The following is a 19,035-nucleotide window of genomic DNA, read 5'->3' on the forward strand; positions in this document are numbered from 1 at the left end:
ATTCTGACAACCACTTATAACAACCAAGGCATGCAGAAGAGCATCTCTGAACCCAAAACACACTATGCCTTAAAGCAGCAGCTTACACCACACCACCATCACCCCACAACATGATATGAATGTTTTCAGCACCTTGTTGAATCTATGCCATGAAGATTTAAAGCAGCTCTGAACGCAAAAGAGGATCCAGACCAGTACTAGAACGCTGTACCTAAGAAAGTGGCCAGTTAGTATGTACTGCACACACATCTGTTAATCTAGTAATTGTTCGTGGTACTAAATAATGTAATAACTAATAATAACTACAACTAATTACTAGGACCAAGATAGAAATAAACAGCCCAACCCAAGGAGAATCATTATTCTAGTAGATTGTTGTACACGGAGGCGGTTTTTCTTTTCAATTTCTTCTTTTTTCACTACCCTTCTGATATGAGACTGACAGACATAAACAAAAAAAACTCATTATCTTCTCAGACACAGGAGAACAGGCTGCAAAGAACATGTCGCCAACCCAGGCACATCCTCAGGACAGAAAAGGCAGCCATTCATGAGTGAGCGGAGAGCAGCCAACCAAGAGAACACGTGGACATTCAAACCAGAACTTTTACCCGAGGTCTTGGGCAGCTGAAGTTCTACTGTAGGAATATTTTGTACTGAGTACTATCATGACACTATCATGGGTGGATATTGTTGTGGGAATTGTTTTTGACTTTAACTTCTACATTGTAGCTTTCATTTTGCAGTTCACTTGCACAATTACTTAAAATGTTGGAAGAAATTGAATGTTCCTACATTGAGAGGGCTTTATGTGCCATTAAAATTTGGTGAACTTGCCTCATACAACCATGGGCAGGAAACAACAGTTGAGTGGCAAAGAGAACACGAGACAAGGCAGATTATGCGCTCCACGAGAGTAACTGGGTAGTTTTAGACCAAAACACCCATTATTTCCACTTCACTGCAGCGGAAGCAAGTCAAAGGAGTGGGTGGAGATGCATAAGTAAAAAGACAGTGGAGAGGAAAAAAGTGGTGAGCACAACTGAAGGAGAGAGGAAAAACAGGGCAGTGCAGGAAGCGGTCAAGAGGAAGAGAATCACCAAAGTCATTACAGGAAGGACAAAAGTGCTAGGAACGAGAGAAAAAAGGCAGAACATGAGGTTGTAGATCAGAAGATGCAGGTCTACAAGAAGTGTAAGAAAGAGGGACTGAATGAAGATTTGTAGGAAGATGATATATTGAAAAAAAAAAAAAAAAAAAAGTATGGGAGGACTCATCAGGCTAAGGTCAAGAGGCTTCTCACTTAATAAAAAATGAGTTCAAAACACATAAATATATACATGTAGGGTTTTAGACGCTTGATCCTCAATTTGAATACCATCAGAGAAGCGTTGGATCAGCCCCAATAACTGTGACAAGTTCTCAGGGGAGGTGGGGATGGCAGTCTTGAAGAGCAGTTACACCACCCAGTGGTCACCTGAAAGTTGTTACACCTTCTGAAAAATATCTGAAAAGTAGGGAGTCATCCACAGCAGCGGTCTGTAGTTTCATGTTTACAAATCCAGCAAACCAAACTGGATGTTAAAACTAAGTAAAATTAAGGGGGGGGGGGGGAAGAATATACAAAATACTACATTTAAAAAGTTCATATCAAGCCTTTTATTTGGTATACAGATATTCATAGATTTATACAGTTTATATATATATATATATATATATATAGAGCGAGATTTTTGTATATATATATTTAACATGTGCCACTGCAAAGTCACAGACAAAATTATTTTTGCCAAGAAAAAAAAGAAAAATATATGTGCTTAATTTCAAAGTAGTGCTGTGAAGCGCTTTTAATGAAAGATGAACAAAATCGGAATGAGGTAACTGCAAGGAAGGAAAATAACCATTAATAATAGCTGAATAATAATAATAATAATAATAATAATAACAATAATAATAATAATAATAATAATAATAATAACAACAACAACCAATAAACCGAACAAATAGGCAACCAAGAACTATAGTGGCAGCATGGACCCTTAGTGTCAAACTAGAGAAAAGGTTTAAGTCTATAACATACATACACACATAGTATGCATACAGACAGTGCATAAACATACAAACAGCAAGTAAAGTCAGTCACTCATGAGAGCAAAAAGCTCTCACATGTTGTTTACTTTTCTCAAAAGAAAACTCAGACATGCTTCAGGAGATGTTAAAAAACCTCTCTCTCTCACACACACACACACACACACACACACACACGGCCCTGCATTACAGAATGGGCCCAGCAACAGTTGCACAGGTGTGGTGCATGCACGTGTACGCGCCCGCACGCGCACACACAAACACACACTACAGCGGGAGATACTGGAGGACTTCTGTGCATTTGCATGGTAGAAAAGTGCGAGAGGAAGTCATCCCATGAAAATGACATTACATGTATGAGGGGATGCAACATTTTGGCAAAGAATGAAAAGAACATAGGAAGAGAGAGTGCTGCACAAACATATAAGATTATGGTCACAAATATATAAGGTTGTGGTGTGAGAGTGTGTGTGTGTGTGTGTGTGTGTGTGTGTGTGTGTGTGTGTGAGAGAGAGAGCAGGCAGTGCTGAACATGTCTGACGGACATTAAGGAGTGTCTGGCTCCCTCGTGTGGTCACTCCGAGTCTCTCTGGACCTCTGAGGCATCCGCTCGACAAATGGGGCACGTCCTGTTGGCCTGAGGGTGAAAACGGCAAATTAGGTTTGAGAGACGGTCCTTATATTCAGTCAGGATACTGATTTCATGGTCACACACTTAGATATTTTATTTTTTAATCAATATGTAACCCTTTTAACCCAATTTACACTGAGGCTTTGTGCAGTGCAGCGTGCCTCTTAATCATAAGACTGGTATGATCAACAAGAACTTCGTGTTCAAGAGCCTCATTTAGCATTTTCAGTGGGAAATCACGTGTTTATGAAATCTTTAGCACCTTCTGACTGTAGTATCCTGGGGTTAGTGAGAGTTCACAGATTTCAGTAAATCAGATGAGGTGAATTTAGAAACATTTCAACACACTTGGACTGAGATTTGCTTCTGTTATTCATCAGATCTCTTGAAGAGTGAGATTCTCACTAGAATCCTATAATTAAGAGGTGTCTGTGTATCTTAATACATGTGTGCTTGGACTGAGTAGGTTTGTGCTTTTCAGCAACTTCCAAAAAGTTTTTTCTAGGTATGTTATGTAACACTTCACTGAGTGACTTCTGCCCCGTTCACACATGGTCATGAGTGATGTTATTACATTTAGAAAGCTCTAATTTACACCTGACATTAGAATCCATCACCACATGTGTCTCAAGTGACAACCTGTGAGCGGCTCTCACTTTCCTGCTTCATTTGCAAAAAAATTTAAAAAAACTGTGTGCCACTTCTCTCTGCAGAGACCAAAGCGATGCAATTTTCAATTCTAGTTTGCCAAAATTTAATGTTAGAAGAAGAAATCAATACAATATTAGACTCTGCTTATTCTTTCATACATTCCTGGCAAACCAGATCACCCAAGGTGTTCAACACACTCATAAATTGTCTTTATCATTTACAAACATTTCAGGCACTGTGTATCTAATTTGAGAGCCAACAAATGAGCGCACTGTTATGCTTGCATAGAGGTCATCAATGAGCAGGCAGTCTTTTATGAGGCCTCAGGCACATTTTCATGCTCACTTGAAAAACAAAGTCACCTTATGTAGCTGAGACCACCTCAAAAATCTGGTTTAGGTTATCAGATCATCCCTTAAAGTGTCTTGAGAGGACTCAAATCTGCACTTGGAGTGAGCACTTATGTTGATGTTAATGCCATGTGTGAACAGTGATGTGAATCTGTTGCCAAACAATGCGCAATAAGCCTTGGCTAACTTGGCCAACTGTAAATTTATGTGTATAACAGAGATCAGCATAAGCTGGTGGGCTTCATGCTGGACACACGTACCCTCAGCCACTTGTCGACGCACTTTCCGTGGAACTCATGACTGCAGGGCAAAACTCTTAGCAGTTGACGCGACTCAAAATCACTCATACATACCACACACCTGCAATGAGATAGATATTAGCACACAAAGTGCAGCAAAAGAAGAGACCTTTTTGACACTTTCTAAATGACAGACAGTGCATTCAGGCAGATTTAGTTACGCCAGTAACTTAGGGTATCTGCGGAAACTCTTTTGAAAAAGGTCACTTGGATGTACGCTTTACTAAAGATTATGCACATTTTGAATTTGAACATATTTCTCATGGTATCCAACCCCATCAGACAGAGTTTATGGGTGACATTAGCTGACTCCAGAGTGTTAAGCCCTCAGAAGCTTTCAAAACTATAAATATGCTAAATAAAATGTACAAAGACATTAGTCTATTATCGATAAAAGTCCACAATGAAATTCTCAACCCTGAGTAGCTGAAAAAAATAAATAAATAAAAAAAATCATAATGAGGATAATTGTCCATTATTAGCAAGTGTATTGTTTCTAAAAGGGTAGTACTCACAGTGTTTGCTCAGACTGATGGTTATTTGGATTAAATCGATAAGAAGGAAGCTGTTCTATGTCTCCCTTGGTCAGTCCTCGGAGTTTAGCCTCTCCCAGGCGCTCAGCGAGGTTCAGCAGAGCCTGTGGGAGAAAACATCAGCGACAGTAGAATTAGAGTCTCCCCCCCACCCCGCACACCAGGAAATACACAACCAAAATGCTAAGGAATGGCAAGAACAAACCTCATAATTTTCCACTTCACCATCATCGACATCCAGTTCTAGACTGATTGCAGGACCTGGCTGGACTGGCAGCATTGATCTACAGAAGAGCGATTTAACACAAACCAAAACATTAATAACATAGTAGTTAATTCTGCTCTTGAATCATCACAATACATAGTTACTTTTTGTACTTCACATTACAATAAAGTTATGTTTTGTTGTCACTGCTTGGCTGTATAGTACAAAATAATGAAAATTAAGTCAAGGTGGCTCACAAACAGTCAAATCCAGGTGTGGAAATGGAAAAGTACCTGTAAAAATGACAAATATCATCTTGACCTTAAGCACAGTTTGGATGAAGACCCATTAGGTGATCAGTAAAATCTAACCAATACACTGTCTGCAATGCAGTCATTGTATTCTCTGTTTAAATAAATAAACTCTGTATTAGTTCCTTAGCCTCAAGGGGATTTTCAATAACCATGCTCAAGTCTCAATGGCTGCATGTCATATCTTGAATTTATTAATTTGCTTTTATCTTGTGGGTGTGGACAGGATTTGTTCTTCAGTTCTTTTAAACACGCAGCAAAATTAACATATTTATCAATAACATGCTAATAAATATTCACATTCCAGCAATAAATATCACGTCATGTATGACATCCAGGGTAAATTAAAAAGAATTCAAAGTCCTTCAATTCTGCAGCTGTCCACCGGTAATGACTAAAACACATACAGTAAGAAAGAGGGAAGTCATCAGTTTCACGTGGTTGCAGGTAAGCAGCATAACAGCAGTGGCTGCAGTGACTCCAGACATGGTCACAAAAGTATAGGAAGAGTTTGACTATCATGTGGACATATGCCATCTGTCCGGAGGGGGACACACTGAGGTTTTGAACATAAAACTTTATATTCAGCCATGTATTTTAAAATTTACCACAAGCTTCTATGTCCATTACTTCAAAAACGATATAATCTTTTGAAATCAGATTATTCTTTTTGATACACTCTGGATATTTGTCTAAAGATAATAACTTTTAAAAAATGATTCTCTAAGTGAATTCAGTCCCTGTTCTACTTACAGGAAGTAAGGCAAGAGGCTGGGGTGGTAAGGCGAAGGTGGCAGCTGCTGGGAGCGGTACCGTCGCCCTGGCAGACGGCGAGGAATGAAGTTTGGATAGGACTAGGTGGAGAGATACAACAAATACAAGTCAGATGATTTGCACAGCATTACATTTTTATTTTCATAACACTTCATGGGATGAAATAAACATATTTTATAAATTATTGTAACTGCTCACCACTCCAAAGAATTCCTGTGGCAAGGGGTCATGGGACAGGAAGTGGAGTTGTGTGGAGTGTGGGGTGAGTGCAGGGTGGGTGGCAGGAGGATAGTGAAGCCCAGCACCCAAAGACAGATGCTCGCCAAGCAGCTCAACATCATTCTCTATCCTCTGTAACGGCTGAGGAGACCAAGGAGAAAATGTTAAAATTCAAAACATACAGGTGATATTGCCCAGGATTTTTCCTGTCATTACAGCATAAGGAGCAACTTAACCACTAAATTTAATTAAAAAGTAGGAATGGGATTAAGAAAGAAAGTTTCAACCTTTGAAATACAAAGCAAGTGTTTTAAAAAGGGATAAAGAAAAGAAATAACTGAATTCAGAAAAAAAAACACAATTGAATTATCTCTGAAATCGCTTTTTAATCAGTTAATTGGCAGCTGCTTTAACATGTAGCCAATGCAAATGAAATAAAGTCTTAGATTAAAGCTGTGCAAAGACAAAATGTGCACAAAAGAGCCGTCAATACCACAGTTTCAGTACATATACTCATTTATTACTAAAACTCAAGAAGAATACCACAAACTGCTTTAACTTCAGTGTTTAAAATATGCATCATCCATTTAGCTTTAACTTCGCGAGACATTTTTATAAAGTTTGCAGTTTTTGAAATTCCAGGAGGAATTTTGAAAGCTTCCCAGAAAGATCTTGACTGTGACTAACTACTAGCTTAAATTAAACCACCTAATACAAAAGCTGCATTTGATACCAAGTTATCAAACGGTTTCCCACTCACCGAACGGGCCTGCTGTGCTGGATATGGTCCAAACTGTCCAGGCTGAGGCAAATGAGGTGGATGGTGGGAAAGATGTGTGGGGGTATGGGTGAGATGAGGTGGGGGGAGCAGGAAGGCCGGATCACTGGACAACAGTGATGGGAATGGGTAGGGCATTGGTAAGTGCTGCACAGAACAAGTCTGAAGGACCTAGCAGAAACACACAAAAGTTTCACTTGTTAATGTATGTTATAAAAAGGATTTCATAAATAAATAAATAAATAAATAAAAAACAGAAGAACATTAAGTAACATTTAACAGACATGATTTGAATTCATGTTGATAATATGCTTATTTAGACCTGTAACTACTTTAATGTCAAAACAAAAAATGAAATACAGTCCTGTGAAAAAGTAAGTACACCTTTGCCACTTCCAAATTAGGCAGTGAAGTAGAAGCCAGCTGGTGCTAATCAAATGCACTTGATTAAATGAACATCAACAAATTATGATCGGCTCTTTAAAAGCAGAAGTTTTGGCTGTTTGTTAGTAAATTAGAAAAGGAAAGAACAAGCGTGGGTTGTTAGGAAGGGTTGCCAAGAGAAAGCCTCTCTTAAAAACACATCTGAACAAACTACAACACTTCTGAAGAGCATAGATTTTTTGTGTGCAAATCATGCATGCATGCATGCATAAAATGTATGCATAAATTGATAATACTTTTGTATGCTTTTGTTCATACTTCACGGAAAAATTCAGAAATCCCTCTGACCATGCGTGGGATCAAAACTACTACCGTTTTTTGGGGGGTTTTTTCGCACTATAAGGCGCACTTAAAATCCTTTAATTTTCTCAAAAATCGCCTAATAATCCGGTGCGCCTTATGTATGAATTCTGGTTGTGCTTACTGATCTCAAACCCATTTTACGTGATACACGGTGCTCAAAAATCTGTCAAAAAATGTTTTAGTATGACTTCGGTAAGTTACGAAGCTGCACTGCTTGATGGATTTTTGGAACATTACGGCTACCGTAGTCAGGAGTCAAACAAACACTGCAGCATCACTGAGAGTTTAAAACTGTCTAAATTCTTTCATCTTTAATAAAACGATCAGCGTTGCTGCTTTACCAGGTGTAACAATGAAGTTTAACATCCAGGCATCAGTGAAAACAGAATGTATTAAATTTAATGGCGTTAGAAGTTAGCAGGAAGTTAGCTCACTAGTTTCCACCTAAACATGATATACCATGTTCTGACTGAGAGATTTCTGAAATAATTAAAATGTACAGCTCTGCTTTCACTTCCAATATAAATAAAGACAGGAAAGTAAACAGCAGTGACTCAATAAACGTGAGGGTTCCGGATGGTTAGGGACAAATGCAATCGCATGGCAGGATGCTGTAAAAGGGTCAAACTTCAGTCAGGAGAACAACTGAGAAAATCCATCCACAATACGAGGTTAGTCATTAATATAGTGCTACAACACAGGAATAGAGCAGCTGCGAGAGAATTCAGCGTTAATGAATCAATGGTACAGAAGTGGAGGAAGCAAGAAGAATGAGTTGAGTAAAGTTTGACTTATTTGACTGTTTTGTTTTGCCTAATGCGCCTTATAATCCGGCGCGCCTTATGGTCCGAAAAATACTGTACTATTTTTTTTTATTTTTTTATTTTTTTTTTAATTACCTCCTTCAGGTAATTATTTGCAGTTTTCCAGAACATCAGCCACAAAATTCTCAGAATTGCCATAAAAATAACTTGCATGTAAAGAAAACAAAATACTAAAGAGAAAGGCCATCTTTTCTCTAGGCTTTATCCTTTTAACACAAACATATTCTTGTATTCCTCATTTAATATAATCTTTTTTTATCTTTTCTTTTTCTTGTAGCCAAACTTTTTTTAAATTAGTATTATTATTTTCTACCTTGAGTCTCGGGTGAAATGATATTCAGCTCAGACATTCAGTTTAGCAGTTTCTCCCTTAAGAAACTGTCACTATTCTCTCCATTTCACCACAAGGTTAAAAAAAAAAAAATATCAGGAAAATCACCAAAAACGTGCAAAAGAAAGCAAAAACACTCACGGGAGGAGGGACGCTGCACACAGGATAGTGTTGACCACTGAAGACCACAGAGCATGCTGGGATCTGCTGTGGGGCAGAGCGAGGTGGCAGGCCTGGTGGCGCTCCCGGTGGAGTCACAGGATATGAGACTGGAGCTGAACCCTAAATATGGAGATCAGCAGAAAAAAGGTCTGCCACTTTATGGCTGTAAATTTTAATTAAAAGCTGGATAGCTGGAGTTAGCAGACTTAATCCACATTGTCCGAGTTGTAAATAACAAATTTTAAAACTTCATGGATCAGTGCTAACGCCACAGATTTATATTTGTTGTGGAGCACAATCAAGCAGATGATAACCCTGAGGTCTGCATTTCCCTGCAGTTGAAAACTCGTTATTCCATTTTTTTCTTTTTTGTGTTTTCATTAAATCCATTGTTCATTGTGTTTTCTTTTCTAGAGACAAGTTCAAAATGCTTACTTTATGACTGCTGGATATGTGCTTTAAAATATATGTATCGATTTATGTAAAGATTATGTATGCATATGCATGGATGTAGAGATGAATAAAACACACAAACAAGCCAGATATATTAACAGACAATCCTGCATTAACCATTAACCTTTTACCTGTATGATCAAAACAAAATTATATTACTCATTAGTCGTCATCTACAGCCATAAATAAGTTTTAACACCCACGAGTGATAGGCTTTCATTTTCACATTGGCTTGTTTGCATCTTAGAGTGTTATTTGCACCCATCTCTCAATCTTAAGCAGAGTTTTAAAAAAAAGGAGACAAAAGCACAGAAAATGATTCAGTTAACAGCAACTCAATTATTTTTCTTTCCTAAAACAGGTCACATCATCTACTTTGAACCCACCTGCTCATGAAGATCCAGCACCACACTGCTCTGTTGCTGGGAAGGGTGGGCGTGTGGGTGCTGTGGATGAGCTGCAGGGTGCAGCAGCCTGGGAGAAAGGTTTGGAGACTGGTGAAGAGGCCTCGGGGAGGGATTGGGAGGATGGTACCCGGGGCGTTCCTCAGGCCCGGGCCCTGCCCCAGGCCCTCGGGGAGGCTGCTGGTTATAGGGTGGGTAGCCCTGTGGAGGAGCTGGATGGCGGTAGTTTTCATCCTGATGGCCAGGTGAAGGGCCGTTGTGGGAGTGCAGGTGGTGGTGGTGATGATGATGGTGGGCATTGGGGTGATGGTGGTGGTGGTGATTGTTGTTGCTGTTGTAGTGGTGATGGTTGTTGTTGTTGTGGGCGTGGTGGTGGTGGTGTCGGGTCAGACGGTCTCTCCGGCCACGCTGACGCCTCATTGGAGGGCTGAGGTGGAAGAAAGAAGGAAAAACTAAAGAAGAGGCAGAAGGAGTTATGTTGACATTTGCATCATGAAAGACACCTGATAAGCCACCTATGGCAACATGTCTAAATTCCTGACTAAAACTTTAATTCCTAATTCATCTAACCAAATAAGAGTCAAAACCACTCAACAGGCAGATTAGCATTCAAGTTACTAAGCTTTCTAACACTCAGACAAACAGCCAAATGCACTATAACAAGTGAAAATTCACAAATGTGTGCAGATTGCAATGCATCAGAGCAAATTGCTGTGTATCTGATACCTTAATACATTCAAGTATTTTGTTTTTGTAACCTCAATAGATCTACTGATTTAACACATCTGATTAATTTAATTATACTAGAAAATATGAGAAGACGGAAAATACTAAAAATTTATTCCATTCACACAGAACACAGACACTAATATCCCACAAAAAAATATGTTGCCAGCTGCAACTACTAAAACTGTGCATAATAAATATTAATACAGACAAATTCTAAGAAGCGCAATAATGCTGTTGTCATAATTCTTTCAGTTTTTATTCAATAAACAACTTAAGGTTTGGTAAGAGAAAATGTGAACACACAAAACCAAGATTGCAAGATCTCCAATCTGTCATTATTCATTACATTTACAGGCTGAAAAATGAAATTTATTAATGAAGTCTGTTTGTATGCATTTGTGTCAGACACAAACCTGCGACGGTTTCGAAGGGGTGTGTGGCATCGCTCTGGCATGTAGTGGGGGTGTGGTCTGCGACTTGGCGGCAGCTCCCAGGGGCGAATGGGAGAGGAAGGAGTTGAGGGTGGGGCGGAGTTTAAATCTAACATGGACTGCTGGGAAAGACGCTGCCTTTTTGGGCTTGGGCTGTCTTCCATCTGGACACAGAGGTGAAGGAGGAGAGGAAACCACAAATGGGGAAAAAAAAAAGTGAGAACAATAAGGGAGAGGATGAGTAAGAAAGAGAGCACAATGAAATACAAATTCTATTTAAACCAGAAAAAGAGCAAGGAAAACAGGCAGTGGTCATGTTTCATACTTACTTTGTCCCGATCCTCGCTGCACACATTATCTGGATGAAAATGTAGCACTCCTCCTGCAGGCCGCACGGATTTTTAAAAAAAAAAAAAACAGAAAAAATAAAACATAATCAGATAAGACAGGACTGAGGAAAACATCACAAGACACATGGACATTTGCAAGCCAAGCCGAAAAAAATACACCACCCGCAAAACACAAACACACAGGTAACTGGCTGCCTCTGACTTTTTATTTTCCTTTTCTTGCCTAAACATTTCTACAGACTTCACACCACAAAATCCAACACAGAAAACAAAAATGTGACATCTTGTTACACAACCAGAAACAGTGCTGTGCCCTCCGATAGGGTTTGTCTTCTAAACAAACTTTTAAATTCTCTGCTTTAAATGAGCAGACAAGAAAGCGAGTCATCTCTGGAAGATGTCACCCTGGACGTCTCCTCGCTAGCTGTCACAGCCAAGTCACTCCCTCTGATCTTACATGAAAAGCCCGTGCACACACACAAATAAAAAAAAAAACGACAGCCACAATTAGGCATGTATAACACGCCAGAGCAACTTTTTGAATTTTAAAATGTGACCTACTTCAAATACAAATAACCACTTTACCCACTTTTGTAGCATAAAGAGGGGAAATTATTGATAATAAAGATAATGAAAAAAAACATCAAAAGCGATAATAGGTGCTATTGTTATCATGCAACAGTTCCAAACATTTCCTGAATTCAGCTTCTCAAATGTGAAGATTTGCATTTTTCCTGCAATCTAAATGCAATCTAAAGAGATCCTTTTGGCAAATTATGATGGACATGCTCATTACTGCTTTTTTTGCATTTCACAATACATTTAATGACTGAATCCCCTAGCATTAGCCCATAAACTGGAGTGACCCTATACCTGCAGACTATCCCCTTCACGTACAAAGTATTAGCAAAAATATGGGTTTAAATGTCATGTTGGCCCCACTTTTAGTGTGCTAAAGATTTTCTAAGCAGGTTAGTCAAGCACTATCAGGTTTGCAATGACAGCTTTGTTTCTGATAAAGAATGTCTTTTGTAAGGTCAACAGAGCATCACTAAAAAGGATTGAAATTAGTATGTGCCCCCCGCCAAAAAAAACAAAACAAAAACTAAAAATAAAAATAACATTGCTGAATAAAGCACTAATGCTATAAACGTAATCTCAGAAAAACACAGTGCTCTCCCATCTGTTTATCTAACAGTCCACATGTGCAGTCTGGAAGCAACATGTGCATGCAGACATTTCAGCAGCTTAAGAAGGATGTCCTTGAACTTGGCTGACAAGAGTTTCCTCTAAGCAGTTCCCCAAAAAACCTTTAATCACCAAAAAGAGGGGGGGGGGGGGGGACTCCTCCCCTCATGCTTTTCTGTTTCTTCCTCTGTAAACCTCTCGCATCCAGACAGCCCTTTCTGCCTCCTCAGAAACAACAGATCTGAAGGCAGCCCCCTACCCCTTTCTTGTCTTTGCGACGCCACTCCAGAGCCATGTGAAGTCTGCCGATAGTGACAGCTCAAAGATGCCCCGCTAGTGGCTGCGGAGAACAGAGGGACGGGTGATTGAGTGTCTAGCCAACATTTGGGCCAGTACATTGGCTTACATGTTTATTCATCAAACCATCCCTTTTTCTTTAGACCTCATAGGGTTCTGGGCCTCAGATGGCCATGCAGTTTATGCAGAATTAGGCCGGTATATGCTGATTCATCCCGGGGAGCTAGGAGAGGGGATGGTGACTCTGACTGGACGAGTTCTGTTGGTGAGTAGACGCGACCTTGCTTCCCTTCGAGCATGGCTGCTGATGGGAGACTGACACCATTTCTTTTACAACAGACAATTGAGTCGAGCAGGGTAGTGAACTTAGAGCATCAGCTGTCATCAAGAAGCAATTTGTTCATGCTCTTTAGCTGAAGTTCAAAAACTTCAAGTATCATGTGGGAGAGACAGGACGTAATTAGAGAACCACTCTATTTACAAATAGAATCTGCAGATGAAGATGTGTAAATCTGTAACTACAATGTTAGCCAGCTATTACAGCTATACCAAGTGACGACATTGCTTGAAAATGGAAGAGAAAAAACAGGAGGGGAAAATGACAGAGGTAAGGCAGTTGGATACATTTTTAACAACCCCAAATCCAACCCTGTCACATACTGCATAAAGTGATGCCAAGAGGCATAATACAGTGACATGTACAAACAAGGCCTGGCAAACAAAAATCTGTGATGCACTTAAATATACACAGTGTTGCTTTGCTTACACATAGAGCACATTTTACACACAAACCCCTGCCACAAAGGATGAGGCATGTGCAGCTGTTAAGAGGAATAAGAAGACAGCTCACACAGATGGGAAATATAGTGCTGAAGTCATTCACACAAACCTCACTGTGGTCTGTCAATTTGGGAAGCGTGTGTTTCTGTGAGAGTCCGTCTGTGTGGCTCATTTTGGCTGTTTGGCAACAGTGCTGCTATTACGACACGGCACCATTAAAAGCCTGCTTTCATTCATTCCCTGCACTTTTGTTTGCCTTTGAGGGAAGCCAGTCTAGTTTTACAGAGGGCTTCCAGTCACTTTTCACTGGAAACTTGCTGAACACTAAAGAGTGGTGCCAGTGGTGAGATAATAAACAAAAAGAGGCTCATGTGCAATCTCAAATGTTATTTTCTTTTTATGAGAGTTTCATTCACTTTTTCCTCTTCTGTTTACATTTTTTTCTGTTGTCTCGTTGACGAGTTTGGGTTTGGTAAAGAAACATGGCTAATTGAATAAACCTTTGATGTAAACCGGACAGTACAATTAGATTTGATGTGACAAAGTGATGAAACAAACAATGTGCCCACACAACTGCACTCAGCAACATCGATCTTTACTTGTTAATGGCTAAATACAGTAAAGAAAGACATATTTGACTAATCTGAGACAATATCAAGCTTTGCACAGGGTGAAATGCAAGTTGAAGAGTATAATGCTTAAGGATGAGACAAGGAAAACTGTATAATGCCAGCCTGCACCACAGCACTGAAACTAAAAATAAATCACTATCAAGAAAAGGACAAGCCTTGTTTCAAGGCTCCAACTGCTCTATTAATCAGACTCTTCTCATACATGTCTTGCAGAAACTGAATAAGAGCATGTGGGATGTCTTAACCAGTGGGCTCATGCATTTGTCTCTGATCTGATAAATGAAATTGCACTGCTGCTCTATAGTGAACACGATTACAGTCTGAAGAACTTATAGATTTGTTTTATTCAATGTCAAAAGCAATTCAACTTTATTGCCAAATATCTCTATCTAGATAACTGTAATTTGAATTTCCCTGGTGTTACTTTCCTTATACTGTTTAACTGCATTCATACGAGTAACACGATGTGACCTGGAGGCCTTCAGCACAACTGTGCTTGGATTAGCCTAAGGAAAAATCTGCAGTGTGAAATGTCTACTAATAGCCAAGATCATTTGCATTCTGAGAATAAAGCCAGACAATGACATACAAGGAAAAGTTTGTGACCTATTTGCACTCTATTTCTAGAAATGAGTGAACAATGCACACTCCAAGACCCACTACAATAAGAGATATAACCCGTTTCCTTGATCCTTAACATGCATTTTACATTTTTTTTGTATTTCTGTAAAGATTAATAAAAACAATTCTACAAGGCTAAACCTTTGTATTTTTCAAAAAAATAAATTAAAAAAAAAAAAAAAAAAAACACGCTCCCTGCCAATTTTAAATAGACTTTTCCCCAAATATGAAAAAAGTCAAATATGCTTATTGAAACATCAATCAATCATGAACCTTTACTTGGATGATAAAACTAAGACATATAAAAGTCATAGTCTTCCTGTTAAGCTACAAATAAGTTTATACAGGGAGAAGTTGCAGGCCAATATAATAATATTATTTTTGATTTATCTGCAGCGCTTAGTTTCTACTGTGGGCAAGGCAAGTTGAATTCTGGAAATAAAGTCAGCACAGGAGGTAGAGTAGGTCATCTACTAATCGGAAGGTTGGGGGTTTGGCAAGATAGTTTGGCAAGTTGGGCAAGATACTAACCAGAAGTTGAATGTCAGATAAAAAGCACTTAAGCATAGAAAAAAAAAAAGTGTTTGTGTGAATGGGGCATATTGTATAAAGTGTTTTGAGTGCTCAGAGAGAGCAGAAAAACGATACATAAGAACCAGTCCATTTACCAGTGACATATAAGACAAAGTTTGTGAACTTGATTTGCCCTATTTACATGAGTAAATGCTGACCAAACCTCTAAAGAAAAGAGACTGCTGCCTACCGAGCAGCGACCCATAGCTTGGCCTTTCAAGCAACAGCTGGCAGTGAAAGCACCAAGCCTTTTAAGCTGCTAGTGATGAGGCTGCATCCCTCAGAGCAGGGATCCATCCTGTGTTAGTATGTAATGTAATGTAGATGCAATGCATCTAGCCGGGCTGCAGGCCCCGACTACTTAACCCTGCTTACCGGCTCCGGGATGCCTGTGAGCTCCGTGCGAAGAGTGGCGCTGCGCCCCTGCGGACAGGTAGCTCCCCTGGGTGTGCTGCTGCTGGTTCTCGGGGTAGCTACGACCTCCGTGGTGCGGCGCCCAGCTAGAGTTGCTCTGCTGCGGGTAGTTCACCCCTCCGCCGCTGGCGCTCATCAAGCCCCCGTTACCGATCGCGTTAGCGCCGCCGTTGCTTCCAACGCTGCCGTTCATGGCGAAATGAAAGAAGCCAGACCGAGACCGCGACCGAGTCCTCGGGGGGTCCATGGCTAGAAAAGGACGAGGGCGGTGGTGGATGTAATGTGATGTACGGGCAGGTGCCTCGCTCTTCAGACCGCTTTTCCGTCTCTCTCTCTCTACCCGCCCAGTTACCTCTGACGATCACCTGCTACTGCGAGTGTTTTCTGAGGCATTTAAAGCTATTGTTTTAATGAGATGAGACACCTGAAGGCAGCAGGTTCAGGGAAGCACAGCCCTCGTATGTCGCACAAGCACCATCTGCATCGACTCCATCCACTCTTTCCCCTTTTTGCTATCGGTGCCGCTCAACTTAACGAAAAACCGCTTATTATTTTCTTAAACCATAAGTATTCCAAATTAATACATCTGCATACAGTACAAAAAAATTATGTTTTAACTCTTCGTTATCGCCAGTGCTGTCCTCATTACTAGAACGGTTTAACAATTTTCTGCGTCTCTTTTGTGTTTTCACAGTCAACAGTCAGGCTTTCCCCACATTAAATAAAAGTATTTTATACGCACCGGTCGCACAGAATTAAGTCTTATATGAGTGAAACCATTGCCGAGACTTATATTTAGGAACAACTGAAAATAATAGCCTGCTCTGTGCCACCAAAAAGCCAGCTAAATAAAACACTTCGATCCGACAACACAAAACATAAGCAAGATGGCTAGCTGTAAAGCGTTAGCAAACTAAAAAAAAAAACAAAAAACAAAAGAACGGCCGCCCGGTAGTTGCTTGCAAAATAAAGTTATTACCATAAGTTTGTCAATAAATTAGAAGTAAACCACAGCGGCTTGCCTACAGTAAACAGAAAAGTTACACCCCTCTGCGTTTGCTAACTATACCTGCTCGTTCATTAGCATAAATTCGATTTTCCAGCTAGCCCAAGGCTAACAGGAAGCGGGGTCTAGAGGGGAAAACAAGTCCAACAGTGCCGACATTACGAGCTAGCGAGCGTCGCTCCGTGTCAATGTCAGGCTGGTCGGTGAGCAGAGCTAAATAACGAATATCCTATCTACATGAAAAAGCGAACAGCTACCTCGTCCGTCAACTGAGGTGGACAGTATATGTCTAATTTAAATCCCCTCTCGCATTCGCTATCGAGTGTTTTCTCTGGTCAGCGGGGAGTGTAGTGGAGATCAATCAATGGGAGGTTCGCATCGCTGTCAAGTCATCATCAATCGATAGCAGAACGACATTTTGCTAAATTGCTTTCTACTTTTCATGTAAAATTACACAACGTCGCTAGAAAGGAAAAGTAAAAAGTGAGGAGAGCAAAATATGTCTCATTAGCATGCGTCAAGGTCGACTTTAACTACTGGCTTGTTTTCGGAATTGACTATTTTTGTCTGGCCAACCGCAGGCATCAGCTCCGCTCATTAATTATTCAGCAGCTTCAAAGCAGAAATACTATGAGACAAGGCTTTGAGAGCCTCTGGTATCCCGGGGCTTTTTCAGCTGGATGTGCTCCACATACACGGATACTCACCAATGCACTGCGTAAACCTAAATCCCTTTATTCGGTTTCCACGCAGAAAATATTTATTCTTGTGCTGTGATCACAAATTATACAGTACTGTGCAAAAGTCTTGAGTCATTCTTCTTTATATTTTTCTAAGAAATGAGAAATAGGTGCAGCAAACATACAGCGAAATACGGTATATCAGAAAAACAGAGTTTATACAATGGTCATGAGATTGAAAGTCAATATATGTTATGGCCACCTATATTCTTCAACACAGCCTTAATTATCTTAGGCAAGCTTTCCTGCAATTTCTGTAAGTCCTCAGGGACAGTCTTCCAGGCTTCTTGAAGGACAAAGATCTTCTTTGGATATTGGCTGCCTTTTGTTCTGTTCTCTGTCAAGATGATCCCACACTGCTTCAATAGTATTGAGGTTCAGGCTTTGGGGAGGCCAATCAAAGATAGCTTAACTGCTTTAACTCCATCGGCAGTGTGTTTGGAATCATCATTCATTCAACACCACTGACTGAAACGCCGCCCCAAACAATGACAGAGCCTCCACACGTCTTACAGATGGCTGTAGACGCTCACTCATGTACCTGTTCTGTACAATACTGATATTGATTTGAACCAGAAATTTCACATTTGTGTTCATCACTTCATAAGACCTGTTGCCACTTATCCAGTTCTTAAGCAGTTTGGCATACCTCAGCCTTTTCTGCCTGTTTCCCTCCCTCAAGAATGGCTTCTTGACAGCCACCCTTCTGCTGAGACCATTTCTGATGAGGCTTCAGCGAACAGTAGATGGATCAAATGAAGGGTCAGCTGTGTCTCTCAGGTTCTGTGTCCGGTCTTTGATGTATATGACTTTCAGGTACTGTTCTTTTGCTATAGACAGTTTTTTTAGGCCTGTTTCCTCAAAATATTGAAGGAGTCACTGCACACCACACTGAGACATGCCAAGTCTTAGGCTAATAGCTTTTGGGGAATTACCTTGTTAGTACAGAAATAGTATTTTATGCTTGTCAAACTGTGTTATTTTTGGCATTTTTCATAGTTTTGGCTTTTAAAAAAAGGAACAAATGATGGGCCTCTGTTATTTGTAGACACAACACTGGTTCAGCCCTAGATTTAGGTGCCTTTTTATGTTTAAATGATTCAATGTAAAAAAAATGTCCAAAGAAAAACTTTGAAAGACTTTTGGTCAAGGCTACTTTAAAACAATTACAGGAAAGTCTGGCACTTTTGAAGGAAAATAAAAAGAAATGAGTGATTCAAGACATCCACAGTTTCTCCTTTACAGTATACATGTCTGTGTAGGTTCTCAATCATCCAGGTCCTGGTAATCTAAGGAGATACACTCAACTGTACATCTGCATCTAAAGGATAAAGGTCACTCTTTCGAGGATGTCAATGTTCACATTTTGGAGAGAAGACAGATGATTTGAAAGAGGAGTGAAAGAAGCCGTCTATGTCCACTGTGAAGGACCATCTTTAAAAAGAAGGGGTGGCTTACAACACCAACTGTCTACCACCTACAATCCAGTTTTAAGATCCCTTCCCCTAAGGGAG

General features: G+C 40.0%; 1 protein-coding gene across 1 annotated transcript; it reads right to left on the reverse strand.

The window, feature by feature from the left end:
- Window positions 1-2,417: 2,417 nt before the first annotated feature.
- On the reverse strand, window positions 2,418-17,167 carry LOC100696086 (E3 ubiquitin-protein ligase RNF38). Its single transcript, XM_005467588.4, has 12 exons — window positions 15,737-17,167; window positions 11,250-11,302; window positions 10,903-11,084; window positions 9,743-10,187; window positions 8,883-9,023; window positions 6,822-7,010; window positions 6,041-6,202; window positions 5,822-5,922; window positions 4,758-4,836; window positions 4,535-4,656; window positions 3,981-4,080; window positions 2,418-2,725 (listed from the first exon to the last, which is right to left on the reverse strand). Exons 1-12 carry the CDS (start codon window positions 16,020-16,022, stop codon window positions 2,663-2,665), a joined length of 1,923 nt encoding a protein of 640 aa, XP_005467645.1. The 5' UTR covers window positions 16,023-17,167; the 3' UTR covers window positions 2,418-2,662.
- Window positions 17,168-19,035: the final 1,868 nt, after the last annotated feature.

Source organism: Oreochromis niloticus, linkage group LG2 (genome assembly GCF_001858045.2).
Source record: "Oreochromis niloticus isolate F11D_XX linkage group LG2, O_niloticus_UMD_NMBU, whole genome shotgun sequence".
Classification (NCBI taxonomy): Eukaryota; Metazoa; Chordata; class Actinopteri; order Cichliformes; family Cichlidae; genus Oreochromis; species Oreochromis niloticus.

Coding starts and splice junctions, on each gene's coding strand:
- LOC100696086 (XM_005467588.4), bottom strand. CDS start 16,022: ATGGACCCCCCGAGGACTCGGTCGCGGTCTCGGTCTGGCTTCTTTCAT. Junction 6,203..6,821: donor CAGCACAGCAGGCCCGTTCG/GTGAGTGGGAAA, acceptor TGGTCTCCTCAG/CCGTTACAGAGGATAGAGAA. Junction 2,726..3,980: donor GCGTCGACAAGTGGCTGAGG/GTACGTGTGTCC, acceptor TTTCACCCTCAG/GCCAACAGGACGTGCCCCAT.